This window comes from Gavia stellata, chromosome Z, assembly GCF_030936135.1.
Source record: "Gavia stellata isolate bGavSte3 chromosome Z, bGavSte3.hap2, whole genome shotgun sequence".
In the NCBI taxonomy this organism is placed as follows: Eukaryota; Metazoa; Chordata; class Aves; order Gaviiformes; family Gaviidae; genus Gavia; species Gavia stellata.
The window spans coordinates 49980095-50004123 of NC_082637.1; the positions used below are offsets into that span (position 1 = coordinate 49980095).

The 24029-nt window shown below is 39.9% G+C and overlaps 1 protein-coding gene across 2 annotated transcripts in view; it reads right to left on the bottom strand.

The window, feature by feature from the left end:
• Window positions 1-1627: 1627 nt before the first annotated feature.
• Window positions 1628-24029, bottom strand: part of SEMA4D (semaphorin 4D) — a 37354-nt gene continuing 14952 nt past the window's right edge. Inside the window, exons 12-17 of one of the 2 annotated variants that reach the window (XM_059833432.1) lie at window positions 20770-20942; window positions 20506-20549; window positions 16317-16523; window positions 4253-4462; window positions 2719-2816; window positions 1628-2170 (exon numbers count right to left, since the gene is read on the bottom strand). In XM_059833432.1, the coding sequence (XP_059689415.1) occupies window positions 2141-2170; window positions 2719-2816; window positions 4253-4462; window positions 16317-16523; window positions 20506-20549; window positions 20770-20942 (762 nt within the window). In that variant the 3' untranslated portion in view covers window positions 1628-2140. Of the gene's footprint in view, window positions 2171-2718; window positions 2817-4252; window positions 4463-16316; window positions 16524-18449; window positions 19367-20505; window positions 20550-20769; window positions 20943-24029 lie in introns of those variants that run through there. The other variant, XM_009809001.2, reaches the window with a different exon arrangement.

Below are 24029 nucleotides of genomic sequence, written 5' to 3' on the forward strand. Positions count from 1 at the left end.
AGTTGTAGTGCAATACTTTGGAAAGTAGCTGCCTTGTGAAGTTAGTGATATAAAATCTTTAATTTTGAAATTCAAACGATTTTATAGAATGTAAATTGTATAAAATCTGTTACAATATATTGATTCTACAAAGTATGGTTGTGACTTAAACTCTTCTGGTGGGCACTTAATGATACTTCAGATGTCAGTTTTGAGGAAGAACGTTGGTAAGGGAAGCCAGCCTTAAGCTGAAATGCACAGTTGGTCACTAGTTATGATGATGATCTTTTTGTAGTAGTTTCTTGTAATCTTAACTGGAAATTGAGGGTGAAAGATCCCAGTGATGAAAGATGGTTTTGGCCAGCAGATATCCTTGATTCAGAGGTAAGCTGTGATTTATTCATACTTGTGACACTTCCATACACATCTAAAACTGAAACTGCTAAACCTAGTCACTGCAGGGAATCGGGACCAGCTGGTAAAGATCACATTAACAGCTTTTTTTTGTTTTGCCATATTATCTACTTTGTTTTACTGTAAGAAGAGCATGAAAAGTTACTTTTGAAACATTATAGGTTGTTCAGAATCTTAGGGAGTTACTTCCTGTTCTTAGAATTTACAAAACACTTCACTAGAAGGGGTCACGGCTGTGTTCATGAATTCTGTTACACAGGTATTTTTTCACAAAGTTGAGCTAAACAAAAAGTCTGGCCATCTTTTTTACTACTTCCAGTACTTTGCTGCTGAGACAAGGCAAAATTCAGCTATGCTCATCTAAAACTCTGACCTCAATCTTACAAAGTCTTACCTTCCCACTCAGCACCACAGAACTCAGCTTGTCTGCTCCAAATCTATTGAACACATAGAGGGGGACAATTCAAGAAAAGTCTTTTTAAAAGATGTTATAAGAGAAACACAATGGGGAAAAAATTGCCTCTGAACATTGGTGTCAGAAGTCTGCATCAGCATTAATTTATGATTGTCAATATGAAAAGTAGGGGAAATGGTTTGTGTGTAAGAATTTTCACCTTGCATCTTTGACCACAACATGGTCTGGTATTGGAAAAAAAAGAAGGTCATTCAGGAAAGTCTTAGAGTGAGGAGAATGCCTTCTTCAATGTGGGAAACAATGCTCTAATTTATATCTTACCAGTTAGGGGGACAACTTAGGGATAAGTATGAGCTAGGAGCAGCTGCCTCCACAGACTCAAGCTACAGTGATTGCTCAGTGGCATTTACTTGCTTCCAGATTGCTGAAAACCATTGAGAAGATAAGACAGAAAACTGAATTATGCCTCAGACTTTTGTTTATTTGCTGTTCAGGGTTTTGTCTTTCTGCCTCTATGCAGTAAAACAATTTCACTGTAGATTTAGTAGGTCCTCACATTTTCAATCTGCAGTTGTTCACTAGGAATATGTGAACTTGATGCAATTGTAGTCTTAGAATTCATTCAACATACATACAGAATTTTTAGAGCTACTCCAGTTAAATATAGAAGAATAATTTGCAAAAACTGAAGAGTCTGCTTTAACTTACCTTGGGTGCTTTGTAATCTATCTGTATTTTGAGCATTAGTCAGAAGTTCTTTATTTGGTACAGAAACTTTATTACCAAAAGAAATGTGTTTGAACAAATGAATTTGCTGACAGCAGAAAGGAATGCTCTTCAAAACACTGGGAACAGAGTTTAAGGGTAAACACATTAGAAGAAAATTAATAGGCCAGTTTAAGTGTCTTTAAATAAGTGCGATCCACATCTTTTTATTAATCTCTAAATCATACACCAAGATCCTCAAGCCCAAAATTAACTGGTTTGCTTAATGAACTCAAAACAGAAGCCATAACATCATATTATATTGTTTGAGCAGCACAAGCCTTACTGAGACCACTTTTGTTCTTCATTAAGCTGAAATAAATGGTATCAGAAAACCAGAGAGAGTTCTAGCATGGGATGGGTGGCCTCACTTGCAGCATGTAACTTAATTCTTTGGTGCAGTAAGGATAGCCTCTTCCACCTCAAGCTTCAGGTGATTCTCCTGAACATCAATTTTAATGCCGGCACTAGCACTTGCAAATACCTCTTTGAATGCTATGGTATTAAAACACTGGGTACTCTAACTTGCATATATTTCTCCTTCTACACTGTTCATGCCTTTGTCCATTAGAGGCTGGTTTTCTTGTTGCAGCTCTCCTGAAGAAGAAAAAGTTCAGAATCTGTTAATACTGCTTTAAAATTTAAAATGGGGTTTAAAGGTTGCATATACTAACTGTTCCACATGCACCAAGCATGTGTCATATCCAAAAGTAATCAAAAGCAATCTTTGTTCTGTTAAAAGCTAAGTATGGTTTATTATTTTTAAAAGGAAGGGCAACTTTGATGGATAGTACCATTTATGAAGTCCAGTAGTCTGCAATCCAATTAGTAGATTAATTTCATCACATCTGTAGACTATATTCAGTATACACAGACTTGCTGTTTTGTGCAGGACAAGAACTACTGACGAATAAGCACTTGGTTAGTGGATCAAAGGAGCAAGCTGACATAACCATAATATGTCATAGATCGAGCAGATTTTACTGCTGAGAGCATCACGAATGAGTGTGTACAGGAACACCAACCACTCTGTTACATAAATACATTTGGTTGTAGAAGTGTCACAGGCAATTTATAAAATTGAAACTGTAGTGCATCATGCAGAAAGCACTGTAAGAGATGATACCTTTTCCAAAAATTCTTACCCATGTTTTCCTCCAGTTCTGCATCATCTTGTCATGTTCACTGATGGCACTTCTCCAGGTATCAAATTCTTTGGTCCATCCATCCTGACCAGCACTATCTGAGAATTGTACATGGGATGATTACATAATGCATAATGGTGAAGTAAGTTGGTATCTATTCAGTTGCAGTACTTCTGTGGAGGATTGGGATAGAAGGAACAAAAGCCACCATCCTGTCCTTCATTTTGCTCTACTTCCTCTCATGTTACTCGACCATTTGAATAGAACTTAATTCCATGTCTCTTCTCTCCAGCAAACTTTACAGCCTCCAGAGTAAACAGATTCAGTGCCTCTATCTGTGATTCGAGGTCTAGAAAGTACAACCTACAAGTTAAGAGCTCAAACCCATCTGAAGCACAGGAATGCTCCAGTTAGTTAGATCATACCAAGCCTGGGGAGAAGAATGGTATGATACAGCTGACTATGTCCAGTTTGTAATTTCCACATCTTTAGGTAATGTTACATAGTTATTCTTCATTCCATTGAGAACTTAAGAAGGGCTATTCTACTGTATCTTGATAAAATTCTAGTTCTAATTCTGTCTGCCAGTTTTTCTTGCAGAATGTAACACTGTAGTGGTGACATACACAGATGTAATAGTTATTCTTTGGGACACTAGCAACAGTATATAATGCTTTTGGAGCACAGTGAAAGCCTCTCTCTGTTTTACATTTACTGTAGTTTCATTGAGATGCTCTTCATTCTGCTTCTGAGACAGACTTCAAAGTAACTGGAGTGATGGCAAGACAACTTGTGTTAACTCCTACTGCTTTTCTCTGTCACTGAAAAAAGAAGGGTTGAGCTGTTTGACAAATTCATGTTTGTTATTAACCAGCTAATTAAAAATAATTCCCTTTTTCCTTCATCCTGCCAAGAAAATCCGTACTATATCATCATCATTGCTCCTGCTGTCTTTTTAAAGACTATTCAGACCTTCTCCAGGCCTGGATAAGTAAGTTCTCAAAAGGTAGTCACAAATGATGCTCAAGTTGCATTGGACAGTTCTGGCACAGCCACTGAAGTTAGCTAACTGAGGTCCTGCCCAGTTAGTGTCCAGATTAAGAGGTAGGAACTCACCTCGCCCAACTACAGGTGATTTACAAATCATCCAATTTTTTAAAATCCTGAGTGGTGAGGGTTTCTCTTTATCATCTGACTTACTTCCTTGGCATTAAAGAACTTTTCTATATTACCCTGTAGAGCTCTGGCAGGGTACCTATTTTTAACTCTAGTACTCATCTGACTTCCAATTTGTGTCCATCAGTTTAGCAGTTTTGGTTTCATTTCTAGATCATAACTGCTAATTTGCAGGGGCAGGGGTGGAAGAAGGATTTTTTTATGGCTCTAAAACCTTTTCATAGACAATTGAAGTGGATACTAATACAGAACGCAAGAGTTACCATCTTCAGATATGCACGTCTTATGGGTGAAAATTACAGACCTTTCCTCATGTCAGGGTCAGGCTAAACATGGCATACATTCAAAACCAGCCTACCTTTATCTTCTACTGTGATGCGCACTTCTGACGTTGTGTTCCCAACTTTTGAGATGAATGAACATTTATATTCTGTATTTTCTGATACTGAATCTTTCACCCAACTCAGAACATGCACTCTGCCATCAAACAGCATGTGAGATTGCTCAGTGATGCATGCTTTCATCTTCTGTCCATTCTTCTTCCAGACAAAATGGGAGTCATATGGACCTGTAAAAACATCAGGCAGCTTATTTTGTAAGAAAATACAAGATGAGTCTTCAAAAAGAAAACAAAAGCCTAAGACCTCAAGATTAGGCTCAAAAGCATAAATGGTTGATTGTAATGTTTCTAAGATTTTCAGCTGAAATTCTGGGTACCAAAAACCGGGGTTAAAAGGAGCTAGCACTGGTAATTTAGGTTCAAGCTGAAGTTGTGAATGAGCTCGTATGTATAAAGGAATTCTGCCTGGATTCTCACAAGGGGGAACTTTTACTCCACAAACATGATGGAGCAGATGAACATCAGCACTATCTGCCCATATGTTTTCCTGTAGCGCTAGGCCACATTACCTACTGCTGACGAAGCTAGCTTCTGGTACAAAGCTGAAACCATTTGAGACATGCCTTGCAAAATCTGAAAGGCCAGGAGGGGAGAAAGTTCAAGAACTCAGTGTGTTAAAGATGCTGGAACTAATAATGAAAGAAGCAGAATTGGAAAAAGTACAGAACCATTAGTCACAGCAGGCAATTAGGCAAGACAGAACTTGGAAGAAGCTTGGATCAACAACAAAGAGCAATTTAATCTTTTAGCCTTGTTGCTATTATTCGTCTTAACCTGCAAGGACAGAATTTGAATAAATCAGAGATTGACAGTAGCCCAGAGGACAGAACAGCTGTTCCTGGAAAATTAGCAAGGTTGGCTGAAGTATACTTGGCAGTATCGGAGCCCTTTCATTTAAAAGAAAGGCATCTGGGCCAAGCTAAGAACTTTGTAGTAATTCTGATGTTTAAAACATGCCTATTTATTTCTCCCTTGGGGCCTAGGATCCAGACTAGCCTTTGCAAGAAAAGATGTAAAGAGAAAATTGGGGTAAAAAGAAAATAAACTTTTTGTAAGTATGTCTTGAGAGAACAGGTAACCTACTACAGAAGTCAGCTTTTACTATGAACATTCTAGATTGCAAATCAATGTGGCATTTCTGTCTAGAAAAATACTTGATTACAGTGTCCTGAAAAGTAATTAAATTTTAGATAATCATGCAGGCAGACAAAACAAAATAGGTAGTCTTTACATCTGTGCACTTCCTCAGCATATTGTGTCACATTCTTAAATTGTTTGGAAATAAAACTAATATACTACAAATATCGAGACATAAATTAGTAGTAAGAGTAAGGATGAAAGATAGAGAACATGATCTAGTTTATCTCTGAAAGAAAAGAGGGAGGCAAGTGACACAGTCCCTCGAGAAGGACTGACAACAGCCCTGACAAAGTGGAGAGGGCAAGCATACGCTGAATTGAAAACAGCTAGCCTAGCACATGCTCATTTTAATAAAAAAATAAAAAAGTGTTTTATGGATGATTGTACTCATTCTACAATTAACAGTAGATAGGTTACATGTCACTAAAATCATGGGAATTCTGGAACCAAAGACAAATTATTTCAGTAAACTAATGCTGAAGTTGGAATTTGGACAAATGGGAAGAATAGTAAGCAAATACAAGCAGAGCAGAAAGATAGAAATCTTTAAGTAAAAAAACAGGGTTTGAAGAGTAGAAACCTACCTTCAAAAACACTCTGGATTATAATTTCTAACAGATGCCACAGTAAGTCTGACATGGCATTAATACAGAAATTAAATTAAGCGATAGTGTTCACAGAGTTCAAGCTGACTTGGAGAAGTTAATACCAGCTTGACCACAGTGAAGATCAATAGGAAGAGGGAATGCTGCAGTGCATGCCTCAGGATGAACTTTTCCGAGCGTAGAATTATTACTCTAGCATTGTAGAGCTAAAAGTCAGGTGCTTAAGTAAAGCCGCAAGCTCACAAGTTTTATTTGCAGTAGTTCAAGCCCTAACTCACGGGAACAGGGCCATTACCTAAAACCATGAGCTTGGAAAAATGCCATTTTAGGGGCATGCAAGGAAGTGGCAGGGCACTTCCCTAAACTTACTTCAAACGTTACTATTCACACCAGAGACCTACTCCATTTTCTGGTGCTAAAGATCACACTTGTTCCAGAAATCTGCCAAAAGCTCAGTTTAGACACGCATTTCACCAAAAACTAAAATGCAAAAGTTTCCTTATATGGGAAATTTTGCAAGCTGTGTTGTTCCAGGTCTGCCCCTTAACAAGTTGCAACTGGGCAATGTAACCCTACCTTTGTCTTCTGTGCCAGCAGACACACTGGAAATCCCCACAGAGTAACACTCATACAAGTTAGTCGACAGCTAAATCTATGTTCAAGCATTAGTCAGGTTTTTTACTGATCTTCGTGTTTCACTGCAGTTTATTTCTGATTTTCAGGCACTGTGCTATTATTTTCTCTACTTTGATTTCCTTTTCAGGATTGAGCAATAGAAAAAATACACCGTGAAAGAGTTTTATCTGCAAAAACTTTAAATCACATTTGTTAAATGCAAATTTTCTACAACTCTAGAGTGAGATAAATTCAGAGTCAGATGTAATGGTTAGAGAAGTATTTTTTGAAGATAAAGGAAATTAATATGAACATATACTCTGCATTTGCTACTGTTGCTATAATGCAAATTAATTACATGTCTAGTGTAAACTTGAAAATACTAATTTCTAACACATTTGGTCTACTTACTTTGTCATCCGTTTTGAGAATGCTTGAAAGATTTAAAAAAAAGTCATCTTAATAAAACATAATATTCAAGCAGAGAATTAAACAGCAAGTTAGTCTAGATACGTAAGTAGCTATGTTTAAGCAACAATGAAAGATATTTCAAACAGTTAACTTTGAAAACATTGCTTCAAACTCAGTAAATATATTATTAATAATCAACTTTACCACCTTAACGATTTTAGAAGGGGAAAGGTTACCAATTATCAAACCAAATAAAAAAGCCTTGCTGCACTGTCTGAACTACCCCTTTTCTCTGCATATGCCTTTCGTAACTTCCAGTGCCTGTGGAAGTGTTTGCTACTTTTCCATATAGATTTCATTTTCTATACCTCTGCTTTCAGCACTTTGAGTGAAATGGTACCGTCCAGGTAGTTTCCTCTGGCGAAATGGGTTCTCTGACCTACGTCAAGTCAGGCAGGTTTGCACAAACCATGTATTTAATACAAGGAAAAATTTCAGCAGCCATAGATAGCATTAAATCTTAAAAGCAGCTGCAGCTGCTGGTAAACTTTACCCACAGTGTAAGTTTGATCTCAGGTTAAAATAAATCAATAAATAAATCCAGATGTAAAGAATTGAAGTATATAGCTACAGCGTCAGAGCAGCATGCTGATGTGCCCTGCTAAACTGTACCAAATTAAGCATTTGCCATATACACATCAAATCCTAACAGACATACGGCTTTCAAGAAAGCTTGGAGATACTAATTTAAAAGCAAGAGATTATGGATTAAGTAGAGCTCAGTGACATAAGGCTGGGGTCAGGGAGCAAGAGTGGCCAAGCTACCTCCTTTTGCCAAATGCTGCAACTTGCAGAGCTGCACAGATACTTGAAAAGCTACCCAATGAAGCTGTATAGTGAAACACTCAGGAGTGCTACCCCATTGCTGTTGGTTTAGCACACTGTTTTACCCCAATTTTTAACATGGTTCTTGAAGTGTAACATTAAAACAAGGCTTCCCTATAAATTATTCAGAGAAACACTTCAAGAGAGAGGGAAGCGAGTTGGGTACATCGAAGTAAGAGGCTTAGGCTTGCTGATGGCTCATAAAGCTTTCCAAATCTCTGAAAGTTGACAGCAAATTGAAATCCATTGAAGATAACTGACAGGTATCCCACAGAGAAATTCTAGCAGGGTAACAGAAAGTCTTTTTCACAAATTCCTACAATCTAGACACAGAACTGCTACCAGAGGCTATTCTCAGTGACAGGAAGTTTAGGTTTGGGAAAAAAACTCCCCTGTATTCCCCAACACATACCAAAACCCCTTCCAAAGCTCATGACATGCAGCGGAGTGGGAAAAAAAAGTTAATCTTTAAAAAAAAAAAAAAAATTGGCATCTGGATTTAATGCTTGCTATCTAGCTTGCAGCTCTGGCTTGTACTGAATGCTACTGAACTAAACATCCTGGATTTCAGAAAACCAAGATCATATAGGAAGCTCTTATCCAGAGCAGGGATTAAGTTTTAAAAAGACACTATAATCTGGGTGCAGAAAGACTATTTTAAATCGGAGATCAAAGTTAGAACAGGAAAAGATTAGTCAATCATTAATATGGAAAACAACCACCAGTACTACCCAGTATGTGAATGGAAGTTAGATTTAAGGCTGGTCACAGTTTCTTGAGTTGTAGAAATTTGAGTCACTGCTGCTGACAAGATAGCAAAATAAGTAAATAGCAAATGAAGCAATCAGGAGGGTAAGAGTTTGGAAAAGTGGGAAAAGAAACAACCTTTAAATTGAGACAAGCATCCTTGCAGTTTTCTGAAAATAGTGTACAGGGTAGGTAACCTGCATCTCAGACAATTGGGGTTTTTTTGTAGTTTTGGGTTTTGGTGGTTGTCTTGGGGGTTTTGGGTTTTTTCCTTGTTTTTCATTTTGTTGTAGGTGTTTTTGGTTTTTTTAAAGTAGGGGCAATACATTCTAGAAAACAAACTGGAAATCGCTTGACAGCAACGAAAAAAAAATGAAAATCACTTAAAAAGCCAAGGAAAACAGACCTCTCTGAAATGCCAAAGAATATTACTTCAAACACCAAATAATTCATACTGAAGAATGCACGACCAACTCCTTCAAAAACCTGGTGCCTTTGTTAAATTACAAGTCCATTTGTGTAACAGCAACACTGCAAGCTGATGCAGCCTTCTCAAGGCAGATTAAAAGCAGGAAGTGCTTCCTGTGAAACGCGAACCACATAAAAGCTGGAAGAAGTAGCCAGTTGCCAGAGGAGAGGAGGCACAGCGCCTGCAGATGAAAGTAGGACACAGCATCTGCTGTCTCAGAATGGAGTTTGAAAGCAGACTGGGAAAATGGCCGATTCGCCTATGAGATGCAAATGCAATTCATAACTGTCCACGCTTCCCAGCATGAACAGCGTTTACTTACTCTCTGAGTGGGTCCAAAAAAAGGTTTTGCAATTGCAACCCAGGTAATTTCCTCTGAAGAATAATTAATGAAGCACTACCAAGCCAGAACTAGGGACTGGCAGGAAAAAAAAAAAAAAAAAAAAAAAATTGAGTTTCCGGTTTGAATTTGCTTACTTACTTTTGGCCCTCCCATCACCTAACAAGGCTACTAATGTAGTAGTGGCTACTAGTGAAGTGTTATAGTGGCTATAAGTGAAGAAAACTGGAGAACATATTTTAGGGAGTAACATGCTCTCCCCACAGAGCACAAGCTACTGCTTTTGCTCCTTTGTTGGCTAGATAGGTCTAGCTGGAAGATGACTGGAAGAGATGGAAATGAGATTTTCCTCTCCACTAAGGAGACAATGCACACGAGATGCTGAAGCAGCTCTGGTAAGCAATTTCTGCTGAAATATATTTAAAAATGGTGACAGCTATGTTCCAAATCAGTATCCAGTTAATCAGCCATCACACTGAGGGCTTAATTATTACAAGTCTACAGGTTGTAGCTCTCACAGGTAAGACAAGAAAAATAAGTGTACAGGTAGTCAGTTTGCGAACAGGGCTGGTGGGTGTAACAAGGAGTTCTGAGAAAAAGAGCGTGAAGTTGAGGTTATGCTCCGGAGATTGTGACACCAGTCCAAACCCATCACATCTCACTAGGCAGGACTGGGAAATCCAGCTTCTCAATCATGGCCAGCGTTCAGGAGTTATTACCACTGTACCACTCCAAGCTGAGACATTACTGAATCAGAGTTGCATATCAGCAAGGAGAAAAAGAGTGTAAATATTTATGTTGAACAGCTAAAGAAGAAAGGCTAAACTGGGAGGTCAAGTAAAACCTTGTAAGCAAATGGTACATAGGAGCAAATACAGAGCAAAGTGAATCTCTCTCCTGAGAGAGGATACATGCCAGAATTTAGAAATTACATTTGTATCTTGAAGACCCTGATGCAAAGCAAACTTCTCCTTTTATATATACAAAGTCATACTATAAAAGTTGCCATGGATTTTGCAACACCTCTTTTTCTTGCTCTCTCATAGTCCCACCATAATCATGTGTATATTAAATTCAAATGGTGAATACTGCCAGTTTTGTGACCAAATCAGTTTGTCTCTGCAAACAGCCCATGCAGCACCTGATTCCAGAATTAAGCTGAAGAGCTGGGCTAAACAACTAAGCAGCAAAGCTGCTGCTTCACAGAGGTACTCCTTCATATAGGTACTGGCTGTTTTCCTGAGTCTCAGGTGACTTTTTGACAAATTATTTTCTCAAAAGGATGGCTTATTCAAACTCTGCAGACACTAGTCAAAAACTTCTAAAACCATGCCATGGGCTTAATTTACCTAAAGCCCTCTGCTGACATGATGCAGCTGATAAAATTTACCAGTGAGTGTACAAGAACAATTACTTAACTGGTGTATATGGGATACACTACCTCACGCATGCAGTTCGACATGGTTTAACCAGATTACAACAGTAATAATTACTTGCAGGCTACCACTACTAGTCCTAACTGGACTGATTTCCTCATGGGGAGAAAGATATTTTAGTATCTCTTCTTATGTTTCAAGCATTTATATTATAAATTATCAAGTCACACAAGAAGAGGTTTCTGAACTGCGCCTTATTATTCATTGCATAGGGACCTTGACAGGCTTGAGAGGTGGGCTCATGCAAGCCTCATGAAGTTCAACAAGGCCAAGTGCAAGGTCCTGTACAGGGATCCAGGCAATCCCAAGCACAAATACAGGCTGGATAAAGAATGGATTGGGAGCGCCCTGAGGAGAAGGACTTGGGGGTGTTGGTTGACAAAAGCTCAACATGAGCCAGCAGTGCACGCTTGCAGCCCAGAAAGCCAACCGTATCCTGGGCTGCATCAAAAGAAGTGTGACCAGCAGGTCAAGGGAGGTGATTCTCCCCCTCTGCTCTGCTCTCGTGAGACCCCACCTGGAGTACTGCACTGAGCTCTGGGGCCCCCAACATAAGAAGGACATGGACCTGTTGGAGCGAGTCCAGAGGAGGGCCATGAAGATGATCAGAGGGCTGGAGCACCTCTCCTATGAAGACAGGCTGAGAGAGTTGGCATTGTTCAGCCTGGAAAAGAGAAAGCTCCGGGGAGACATTATAGCAGCCTTCCAGCACCTGAAGGAAGCCTACAAGAAAGCTGGAAAGGGACTTTTTACAAGGACATGTAGTGATAGGACAAGGCGTAGTGGCTTTAAACTGAAAGACGGTAGATTTAGATTAGATATTAAGAAGAAATTCTTCACCATGAGGATGGTGAGGCACTGGAACAGGTCACCCAGAGAAGCTGTGGATGCCCCAACCCTGGAAGTGTTCAAGGCCAGGTTGGATGGGGCTTTGAGCAACCTGGAATAGTGGAAAGTGTCCTTGCCCATGGCAAGGGGGTTGGAACTAGAAGATCTTTAAGGTCTCTTCCAACCCAAACCACTCCGTGAGTCTACGAAAAACCTGTATGAATGCAGTCAGCTGCACACTGTGCAAGGTAAGATTCTATTCAGCAGAAAAACAATGAAGAAAATCTTTTGAAGAATAATTAATAGGACACTCTTGGTTCTACTTTTCCTTACTCTCCCCTCTTTAACTTGATGTGCCTTATGCTTAAATTATGTTTACATTGAGCTTATTCTAGTCTTTAGGTGAAAATATAAAAAAAAAAAAAGGAAAAAGGTGTTCTTCCTGCACCCCTTTCCACATATTTCTTAGCTTGACCATACATAGCCTTTACATATAAAAGTGCACAGCAAAAGAAATTTCTACAGAAATTTTTCAAAATCTGCTGTTGATGCCAGAGAACTTAAGAATGCAGCATCCATGTCACAGTCCTTACAGAAATTAATTTTCAATTGTATTACAGAAGTCACTATGGAGGAAGTCATCAGAGCCAGGATGACACCCACAGTTACTAAGGTGTTTAATGCTGCTGGTTTTGCATGCAGAGTTAGATCTAAGAGTGCCACAGCAGGCCCCGATGTCTGGGAAAAAACAAAAATTCCCAACGTTCTAGTAAGATAATTGCACCCCTAAGATATTGCGATCTAAAGTAACAAGATGAATACTTTTAATGTTTGTGATTTTTATGCAAAATGGGTCTGCAATATTTACTTGATATTATAACCTTAAGTCAAGACTTTCAAGTTCTTTTCTGTTAATATATTAAAGGAACAATCTTAATTTTTCAAGTTATCTTCTAGATGCATCTCAAATAATAAAAACAGGTGGCATATCACAGATCTGCACAAAGGAATGGTTTTATTGTACCAAGATGCCTTTAAGTCAGTGCAGAAATTACTGAAAAAAGTGGTACAAAAATACAAAATTACAAATTAACAGCTACTATCAGATTACTGTAGCCAAAGATGCTGAAACTCAGTCGTAGGCAGATCACACGTGATAAAGCACCAAAGGTCTGTGGAGAAGCTAATTCACAAAGTGGGATATAGAACCGTTTAACAAGGTACAAACTTAGCATTCCCATATGAGGATAAAGATAAACCGTACACGGATTACTAAACAACCGTACAGATTAAAGTCAAGGGTATTGCTTCAACAAAGCATCACCATGTAAATCTCAAAATATACTGCATAAAAATTAAAAAAAATTTAGAAAGTTTTAAAAATATTTGTGCAGTGGATTGAATTGTCCTGGGAGATGCAGAGCTCTTCCTCTCTATGCTACCAGATAAACCATTTCCTAATGGTTTCCTAATAAACCATAGCTAATGATATATCTGTCTACAGGCATGATTTTTAAGAAACACTCGCTAATGAAAGTAGGAAGAGGAGATGTTCTGGGGATTATTTTATGCAACAGTTCACAAAAACTGGAAAACTGCAACTGGTTATAACACACAAGTGTATGTCCATGGAAAATTGCTATCCGATATTTGTGTTCTTGTAAGAGTAGAGCAAAGTAACAACCAAAGTAAACTCCATTTTAAGATACTGAGATGCTGTAATTTAATTGCTGTAATTTGTAGTCCTAGACAAACATTCTGTTGCCTAGCACAAAGCACTTCCCTACGCAGGCTCATTCTGCTTTGGATGCTGCACACCTCCATGCCTCTCCTGAGTGAGCTCTTAATGCATTGCACCACGTCAACCACCCAGACCACCCCAGGGCATCACAGACAATGCAATTAATCTAAAAAACCTCACCCAAGAATGCCTTTTACGAAGCCACTTCCAGAGAGAAAGCTGACTCATTTCCGTGGGTAAATCAATCTCTGACATATGCGCTTCTCCTCCCAGGGGCTCATCAGGCACACTTTGGGGTGTAGGGACTTTTGAGCCCTACTGCTGAGCCTCGTGCTGCACAAGCCCTTGGTGACACCCGTACAGCCAACCCTCAGACATCGGGCCACAGCCTTGGGCAAGGGCTGCTTTGGACTCACTCTGCAGGTGTGCTGTCTAGCATTTTACTCAGTCTGCAGCAGCATGTGGTGAAGTGCAGTGCATCGTACTTTCTCCACCCTTCTGCATGCCCTTCAGTGCAACCTCAAGCTTCACCAAAGCGAAAAACTGTAGTGAATCATTTGCGATTCCGATTCTCGTGAGTTACGGATCTTTTCCCACATGGATGTGGGAAGCTTTCTTGCACTCCCTTTAAAATAGCATAACCACAGGGAACAGGCATTGTATGTGGGTGTTATCAGGTACCCATCTCAGTGTCTCCATGAAACAGTAATGCCTTTGAAGTATATTGCTGAGTTTGCAGAACTTTTATGTTCACACTCCCGGGGTTATTTTAATGAGACTGAGAAATTAAGAAACCGTTATGGAAATACTCCAGCTTCAGATAAACTAAGGGAGGAGGTAAGACTTCTTGACACCATGGACACTGAGAGTGTCTGAAATCTGCAGGCCAGAAATACAACTATAAAGCATAATGTTTTGCACTGCTTCTGATTATAAATGCATTTAAATTGTTGCTCAGCATACTCAGGATATTCTAGAATGTCATTTGTCTGTGAAGTTAAGGTCAAGGATATACTACTCTACAGCTGGGGGAAGAGGTGTCAGTAAAACATCTTTAAGCAGAACCAAAACTGCTAGAAAAAGCCTGTTTTTACTATACTTAAATTCAACCGAGCACACCAGAGAAATTATAAAGCAGGTGCATACATCATCAACTCACTGCCTCTCCCCTGCACCCGTGGTGGTGTATTTTGTTCAGTTTATTTGAAGCCTGCCTCAAATGTCTTTAAAGAGTTTAAAAATTCTATAATGGGAGAGAAAAGTTCTATTAGAGAAAGTATATAGGAAACCTAACGTTTGCCAGTGTGTATCTAGCAGACAGGTCTTTGGAGAATTGTGAAGATGTATGTGAGACTCTTCAGGAGAGTAGAGAGAGAAACTGGGAGGCAGTTTGTGAAGGGAGATGTATTCATTCCTTTTCAGGGAGGGCAAGACTACTCCATTCTTGAACAACTCATTTTCCAGAAAAAAAATAACAATATGTGACAAATGGCTGTTGTGAAGTGTGTGATATATCAGCCAAATGTCTAGCTTCCCAAAGGGAGTAAAGCCCCCATCCGTAACACAAAGCCCAGTCCTTCACCGCTTTCGGAGAGAAGTGGGAACCGCTTCCACAGCTGGCTCATCTTGCCCCTGCCTCTGCCATCACTGCATCTCTTGGATGTCTGATTCTTGTTACAGTTTCCTCCACTATTCATCCCTATCTCCTCAGGGATGAATTCCACAGGCTGACTTTAGGACACTGCTCCTTCTTTCTTAAGTTCACTGCTAAGGCAATTACAATTACTGACAATTTTTAAAGAACAACACATCAGTATCATGTTAAAACAGACACTGCGGGATGAAAAAGGTAATTTTGAAATAAATTCCAGATCTGTAGCACAATTATCAAACTGTTTAAATCCTTTATGCTATTTATGCTATTTTTACAATTTTTTTCATGGTGGACAACAAAAAATGTTTCTGAATTGTCTACAGCAGCAGTGAACAAATTATTGCTGAAAACCCTGATCCCGCTGTTGTTCTCTTTAGCCATGGAAATACAAATCACACCTTTATTAAGGCCTACTCTAATAAAGATTTATCTATTTTGATCTGATTCCATGTAGCACTAACACACACTGACTCGCAGACAGACCAATATGAAACAATGCTACTTTTTAAAATTAATCTGTATCTATATTCTCTTCTTCTAAGGAATAAGGTTAGATTTACAACCTGTTTAGATCTATTAAATCTCACTTAGCTTAAACAGGCAACTACTATCCAACCAAAAGCTGAAAGACAAATGTTGAATTTCTATAGAAAAAATAGCTTTGTCCTTCTCCTGTACACCTCAGATAACATATTCTTCATAAAATGGAAGTTGCCATTACTCTAAGTACTTTACCATTTGGAATATGTTAAGACAGAAAAGGAATAACTGACCTGGTCCAGAAAAATACACTAAATTCAAAGCCAACAGAAATGTATTTTTTAAATCGCATACATACTGACAGTGAAAATATTTACCTGTTAAACATCCATATGGAATCATGATTCAGTGAACTCCTTCAGCATGAAAGTGAGCCTGTTACAGTCAATTGAATATTAATATACTAAAGTAGGCTGCTAAATCAGAGCCTGCATTTTACAGTACAGTATTCGCAGTGCCAGATTCTTGGAAACAGCATGGTCACAATACATCCTGAAATGGTCTTTTTCTTCCTTTCTTTTTTTTTTTTTTTTAAAAAGATCAGAGAAGTAAAACATGTATAAATCTTTAACGCAGCAAATGCTGGTTTAAACAGGGATCCTCCAACTTACCTGTGGCTTGGCAGAAGAGGCGAAAGGGTCCCCGGACACTAACATGCTGTGCCTGGTCACTTAGGAAAGGTGGCAACAACATGACCTTTACAGGGTCTGTGCTAGACCAAACATCAGGCTGGGTACTGGTGGGTGAAGGAGGTGAATCACTTCCCACACAGGACAAAAAGGAGGTACCAGTAGGAGGGAAAGGTATAGGAGATGAGGCTGTGTGACAGAAGAGGACAGAAAAGAAAAAAAAAAGAGGGTACTAAGGAAAAAAGTTGTAAGAAACACGTCACACACTGAAGAAATAATGCACAAAGACAAATGAATTTTAGGAGGGTAATAACAGGAGTGTCCCTAGGCCCCTAGAGAAGAGTGCCTTCCTCCTTCACCCAAGTTTCTTCCTCCATCCTTCCAATCCCCCCGCGATCCACACCCGCCCCCCCCCCGCCCCGCCCTGCCCCAGGTTATAACGCATTCAAATAAAGCCGAGAAGAGAATCTGCTTCAAATTAATTACAAGTTTTCACTTTTCCCCCTTAAAGGAAACCACAAGGAACATTAGTATTTGCAGTATGGAAAGCAGTGTCATTGTGTCAAGTTTCATAAAAGTCAAGATATAATACAATTTATTTTAATATTTATTCTGTTATATGTACATAATTAAAAATAGAAAAATAAAACCAAACTGAATCTTATAAAATATAAAGTGTTTACACTAAGATGGTCTAAATTATGTTTGCATGAAAGTTCAACAGAGAAAAGCAGCGCAGGCATACTGCTATTTACTGTTAAAATGTACCCTACTTCTAGCAATGTTTACAGAAAGATGCAGTGAGAGGAACAATTCTTCAGGACTGTACCGCACAAAATGCTTTTACAGACAAACAGTGCTGCTGTGAACCAGGCTGAGAACAAATGCACACTTTCACGTTTGCAGGCATGATTCACATAAACAGTTCAAATGACTGATTGTTTGAGCAGCTCCAGTTTCAGTCTCCACTTGCATAGGAGATTGGAAGGTGTCATCCAGAAAGGGTGACGCTGCAAAGATTTGTCACAAAAAGAAGCTGAGTTATTTCTGAATCTGAAAAAAAGAAAAAAAATCGGCAATGTTTTCTCATCAGGCTGTATCCTAACAGTCCATTCCAGCGAGTCACTAGCTGAATTATTGTAGTCAATTCTTCTCGATTCCTGTTTTGCTTCCACAGTGCAAAAAACCTCTCATGTCACTGCTAACTGACACCTGCTTGCCTGTACTGTTTCATTAAAAAAAAAACCAACCCAGTTTTGTATAGAAAATAGAATGCGACTATGTCCAGCTTGCTCGTTAAGGGGGTGGGGTGGGGTGGGGGTGGGGCGGGGGAGGAGGGGGGGAAGTTTTCCTAAATCTATTATTTCCTCCCTCCCCCCCAACTTACTCCATGTTTTGTACTGACATTGTGGTACCTAAATTTCTAGAAAGCAGCAAAGAAAAAAGCCTTTAAACAAGATTATCCCTGAGAGTCTTACACATATCAAGCCAATGCTATATCCCCATTATACCTTAAAATCTAAGATACTTAAAAAGCCATTAAAAAAATTAACTTTAAACAACTAAAGAGACCTAGTGTGACAAAGCATAAAAATAATCACTAGAAGCAAAGAAAAAAAATGTCCCAATCTGGACAAAAGTCTATAATTTACCAATCTGATAAACTAAACTTAATTTCCAATTTGGAATTAAAATGAAACTAGGTCTTCTTTTAATGGCAGCTAAAAATATGTGTAGACTGAAGTACTTTTTAAAGCCAACTGAATTAGAAAGTTACTTTTATCCTATGGAAGAACAGGGCTGAAGAACGCGCAAGTAACCGTTCACCAGAGCGAAGCACTCGGGAGGGAAAAATCGGGAACAAAACAAATGGTGATCTGAAACTGGCCATTCAAAAAAAAAAAAAAAAGACAGTACAACACAAGATGCTATGGTCTGCAGACAAGAACACTGCTTCTCTAATCTGGCGAGATCTGAACGCAAATTGGCTTACTGTACAGCTTAAGCATGTAAACCCCGCTATGGCTCAGCTGTCACACCCACGCTCTCTGTGCTCAAATAGCTAGCCGCAGGACCACCGCTGATTTCCATCACTGAAACGGACGACCAGGTCCTTCAGTCCCCCTCCACATCTGAGTCGGCATACTTGAGCTCACACTTGACATCAAACGGCTTGTCCTTGGCCTCTCGGGATGCCTGCGAATCCGCAGGCTGCAGCTGGCCATTCCCACAGTCGGGCTCAGTCTCGTAGCCAGTGTCGTGCGCCGGCTTCGGCTGCTCCCCACTCTGGTGGCTGACGCTGCCTTGCTCCACAAGCGTCTCCTTCACACTTTGCTCACAATCAGAAAAATCTGACTTCGTTTTCTTCTTACCAAGCAGCATGACAGAGCGAAACTTCAAGCACTGCCCTGGCAAGTACCCTTTGTAACAGTTGTAGGAGAGCAGGCACAAGAAGAGAATAAAAAAGAAGAGGAAGAGGAACATCAACAGGAAGTTGTCGTTTGACTTGAGGAACATCGTCTTTTCCGGAACTGCGTCAGGAATTGAATTGAAGAGCTCTGTGTTGGAGGCTGCACTTGTTAGGACAGGGCCAATGGGCTTGGTTACTATCCTTACTGTCGTTACCGGTACCAGCTGAGTGGTGGAGGTGTGAGCAGTAGACCCCTCAGTTGATACAGCTGACACTTTTGGCACATCGTTATTACCTTCTGTTGGTGCAGCTGCCACGGTGGGGCCCACGGTGGTATGCTGGATCTTTTTCAGTTCCAAAACATGCTTAGCCAGCACTTGAGAAAACTTCTTATTCTTCACTTTCTCTTCTGACAAACACTGATAAACACCAGTGTCTCCTTCTGATAAATTGAAGATGAGCAGCGCCTTTTCCAGCAGACGGTACTTGGGGCTCTCCACTCTCAGCACGTCGTCTTTGAACTTCCAAACTACCTGTGCCAGATTGGACTTTTGAGAACACTTGAGTTCTGCTGTGCTCCCATGCTTGAATGTATGCTGTAGGGAATTCTCTCTTACTTTATCTGGAACATCAAAATAAATGTGCAGAGTATCAGCAATGATTCCTGTTTGCCCTAATCTGTACAGTTTCACGAGACTGTGCTATAGTCTTAATGGAAACAAAGATCACGGCATTCAGATTACCTCACAAGACCAAGATGACAGCATGCAAGAATCTCAGTGAAATATCAAGCTATGGCTGCGTGCGATACATCAAGACAGACTAAGAGATAAGACACCTCAAACTCTAAAGACAGCCTCCACTTCTAGATAAAGATGAGACCTTGTTGATCCGCAACTGTCCGTGCATCTGAGACGAGTCATTGTTTGAGACAAGATGCTAAACTTAGTATCACTGTATATGCAACTAGTGCATTTTAAGTAAATCAGCAACTACAAAATATCCAAGAAGAAACTGAACAAAGTGCTGTTACACAACTTGAACTCTCTTGTAAAAAAATATCAGCACTTATGGTACACCCACAATGCAACACCATAAATTAACAAAAAACTAACAAGCATAACTCTCATGGAGGTCCATGCTTTGCTTGGATCAGAAATAAAAACAGAGTAAATCAAACTCTTGAGAGCTTTGTTTACTGCAGCACAAATCTCCCATAACACTGCTCTTCTTTAAGATCCCCTTGATCTGGTGGCAGCAGCACACACTATAAGAAAAGGATCTGTGGTTACTTGCATTAAAGCACTATGGAGGGTACTGCAGCTGCTCTGTATCATGTTCTGAGTCCCCCTCTGCTCTCACCATAAAACTAGCTTTTTTCAGGATCATTTAACTTAATCCAGCAGCAATAACCAAGCACTTATCAAGGCTCACAGTAGAATCTCAAATGCTGTATCACAGAGACAGAGGCCTCCGCACTAGAAATACTTATGGTAAATACTGCTTTCATTCACAAGTCGCTGTTGAGATGTCCCCGTTCATTTCAGAGGTTTGTGCACTGCACACTGAAATGTATACAACTACAGACATTTTAAGACAACATGCAGGCTTTACAGATGCTCAAATATTCAAAAGCAGAAACTCATACCTATTAAAATATAAATGAATGTCCAGATAACCACAAAAACCGAGCCAAACAAAACACAACTCTTTCACTACTCCACCTAGACATGTGAAATAGCTCTTCAAAGACTAACTCACCAGAACAAGAAGACGCATCTCCACCTATGTTCTGAATCCAGTTCCTGTAAAAGGAAGTCCAAGTATTACAACTTCAAAATTTGTTTCCTACAGCCTGCCCATCCTCTTGTACTAAGTAAGATTCATCTTCTCAAAATAGCAGGAAATAGGTAACAGAAAGTCTATATTTGAAAACACGCAGTTAAAAAAATACCAGTTATCGATAAGGGGCAAGAATGATGCAATATTGATTGTAACTGTAAGGTAATCAAAGGCTACCATTACCTTTCAATTTCACTTTCTTTAAAAATATCAATGCAGGTAGCTTCAAGGGGTTTCCAAGCACAGTAAGGATCCCTTGCCAAAACACAGTCAACACAAGTGGTGTACTTGTCACAGAATGCCACCGGAGACTGAACCACACCAGAATTTGAACCAGCATAGAGGTATCTTCTGCCCTAAAAAAACAAAGCACAGCAAAAAAATCACAGCCAATCACTTTCTCAAAGCTGAACAATCCAATTAATGAAACTATTTACTTTTAATAGTTTTTAAAGAGTTGCATGCATACAGCCATGTTTGTAAAAACTGGAGCATGAGGGGAATAAGCATTTTGATTAGCTTTTTTTTTCTAGAAAGGAAAGAAAACTTACCTTGAAAATACTCAGCGATGCTGGACGTACAAAAAGACAAAAGAAGAAACATCTGAAACAGATACAATTTACGAGAGTGGAAAGTAACTATGTCTAACTGTGGCTTTATCACAGAGATTTTCCACAAATACGAATGCACCAACAATCCTCATGAGGCAAGGCAAGCCTGGGCTGATGACAAGGCTGCAGCAGGCACATGCAAGCCTGAACAGGTTTGCTGTATGTAGGACCTGCTAACCCAAAGCAGCCCTCCTGCCTTCAGCTCTTCCACCAGTTGGGTCTCTGCAGCCACATCAGCATCAGCCTTACAAGAGTCAAATGCAGCTGCCTACTTGCTACTCAAAGAGGAACACTGGACAGTATTCAAAGAAAACAGCACTTGCATGACACATAGGAAAAGGGGGATATGAACAGAACAGCTGTTTGACCCACTGCCGCTGGGGATCCCAAACAAGTCTCACACTGAGCATGGCAGGAAAAGACCACGCTCATCCCAAACATCCCTCTAATGAAAGGCGGGCAGCTGCCTTATTTCACTCATCTGTTTCAAAGCTCAGGGAAATAGATGGCTAAAGGTACACTGCGAATTTATGTATTATCATGCAAAGCCTCAAGAAAGGAGCCTGTTCTGCAACCCAAAACCACCAGTGACCATCCGTCTAGTCCTTTTCAGATGCTGTGCATACAAAGCCAAACAGCACACCCCACCTTCGCAGTGGGTTGGCTTCCTCCTGAGCAGAATACCGAGTGGATTTATGAGCATGCTACCACAGTTGTCAGAGCAAACGAGCCGGATCCAAGCACAGAGTTGCTTTTCCTGTACTGCAGCTGTACAGATCTCAGTATGTAGAAATGTACTCAGGGATTGTGTCTGCAGTGAGACTGCTTGACTCCAGCAGGATGAACATGGTCACAAAGTGATGGGCAGACATCCAAGAAAGATGTCTAGCAGAGAAACATTCTTCAAAAACATTATGTTTGTGGTGCAGACTTTTGGTCTTGACATCAGAACAGCCTCAAGAAAATAACTAACAGGATGTCTTAGGACTGAGTTTAGGTTTTGGGGTTCACTGTCACTCGTTTACTAAGGATGTAAGGAGGTTTTGCCATGAGAACTTGGAACAGGTTAGCTTCTTTGATGCAATGATCATGAGGAAGTCTGTCTTAGAATTAAGGTAACAAATGATGCATTCTGACTAACAGCAGTCTCTAGAGGAAGCTACAAGACCAAGCACAAATCAGTTTGGATGCACCTCATACACGAAGTGTGCAGACAGCTTTCAAGGCAATTCTTGACACTGGAAAATGAAAGACAAATTGGATCAAAAAAAGAATCTGCTGGCACTGCTGGAAGATGGAGTTTGAAACAGAATCAAACTTCAGAGACATACCTTCAAATACAGTCTCTCATCCTGAAATTTAACTTTAAAGTTAGTGTTGGACTATGCTGCAGTGCCCACACAAGGAAGTCTGCAGTGGTGGAGCATACGACTTTCTAGGAAGAGCTTCCCACTCTGCCAGAAAGCTCCCCCAATGCACTGAATGCTACTCATCTCTCTAGCTACCATCCAAGCCAACAGTGCAACACTGCACATGGGTTGTAGTGTCTCAACATGGTTCCCAGCTGGTACATCCACGAGTTCAGACAACATGCAGCAAGCTGAGCAGACCATTTTTAAAGAAAATCCACATCCATCTTTCAGTCAAGCAGGAGTTACGAGGATTTACTGTAGGCTCATCTGACTCTGACCATCATGCTCCAAACAAGGTGAAGGTATATGGAAAGGGCCTGGAGACTACTCCAATAATGTGTTCAGAAAGGACTCTGACTCCAAAGAGGTCTGAAGCCCACCATCAGGGTAACAACTACCACCCTCTTGTAGTTAATCCATTACTGTGGGATGCCTCTACACATATCACAATACCAGTTCTATGAAGGACTTCAGTACCTCTGACTGTGATTGCTACTGTGATGTCCAAGGAGGTAGAAACTTCTGTTTTCACACTGTGAAACAGAAGTAATCCCTGCTTGGATGGTACCATAACTATACAGCTTTCATGACTCTGGCACCTGACCCAACCTCCAACTCCTCATCACTGAAAAAGGACTGCTGCTTTTATGGGAACGTAGTGGGCAGCACTACTTCAGTTTTGAGTGTTAGTTTAATGTGTCGAAAGTTATTGCAGCAACATGGAAATTTTCCTTGCAGAACATACAAGCTGTTACTCTCCACATTGCCATGCAGGAAGCAATGTTTTGTTTCAACCTAAGCTTTGAGAGAAGTTTCTTTGTGAAAAGACAGCGCATCCCCTATGCAGCCCCTATGGCCTGTCTCATACTGCCCCCTTTCAGGATATCCTTGAGCAACTAAGAATTTGGCACCTGGATTCAGAGCGAATAAATTCAGTGCCATCATTTCTACACCAGCCTTGGCTATCAAGTGCATACTGCAACTACTGGATCACGAGTCTTTGGTATCAGCCTGTAATGCCTATCCATTCCCTTCTACTCTCCAGAAAAGGGGGAATCATAATTAAGCCAGTGTATGAATGATCCCACAGTTTACCCACAATTAGAACAATGGGCATTAGAATATTTATTAGAAGTTATCATTTTCTTCTATCACACCACAAATGCTGAAACCTCCTATCAAAGGAAGGCATTTGAAGCTTTCTTTGCAGATAGAGCAGGAGAAACCAGCAAGCTTTTTTTTTTTTATATATATATATATACACACACAAAAAAATATATGGACACATACATATACACACACACATATATATGTAAGTTGCCGGTGTGATGCATCATACAAAAATAATACAAACGTCTTCACTGATATCTGTAAGCATGAAAGTCCTTAATCACTGATTTTCATTTGTCTATTGAAAGCA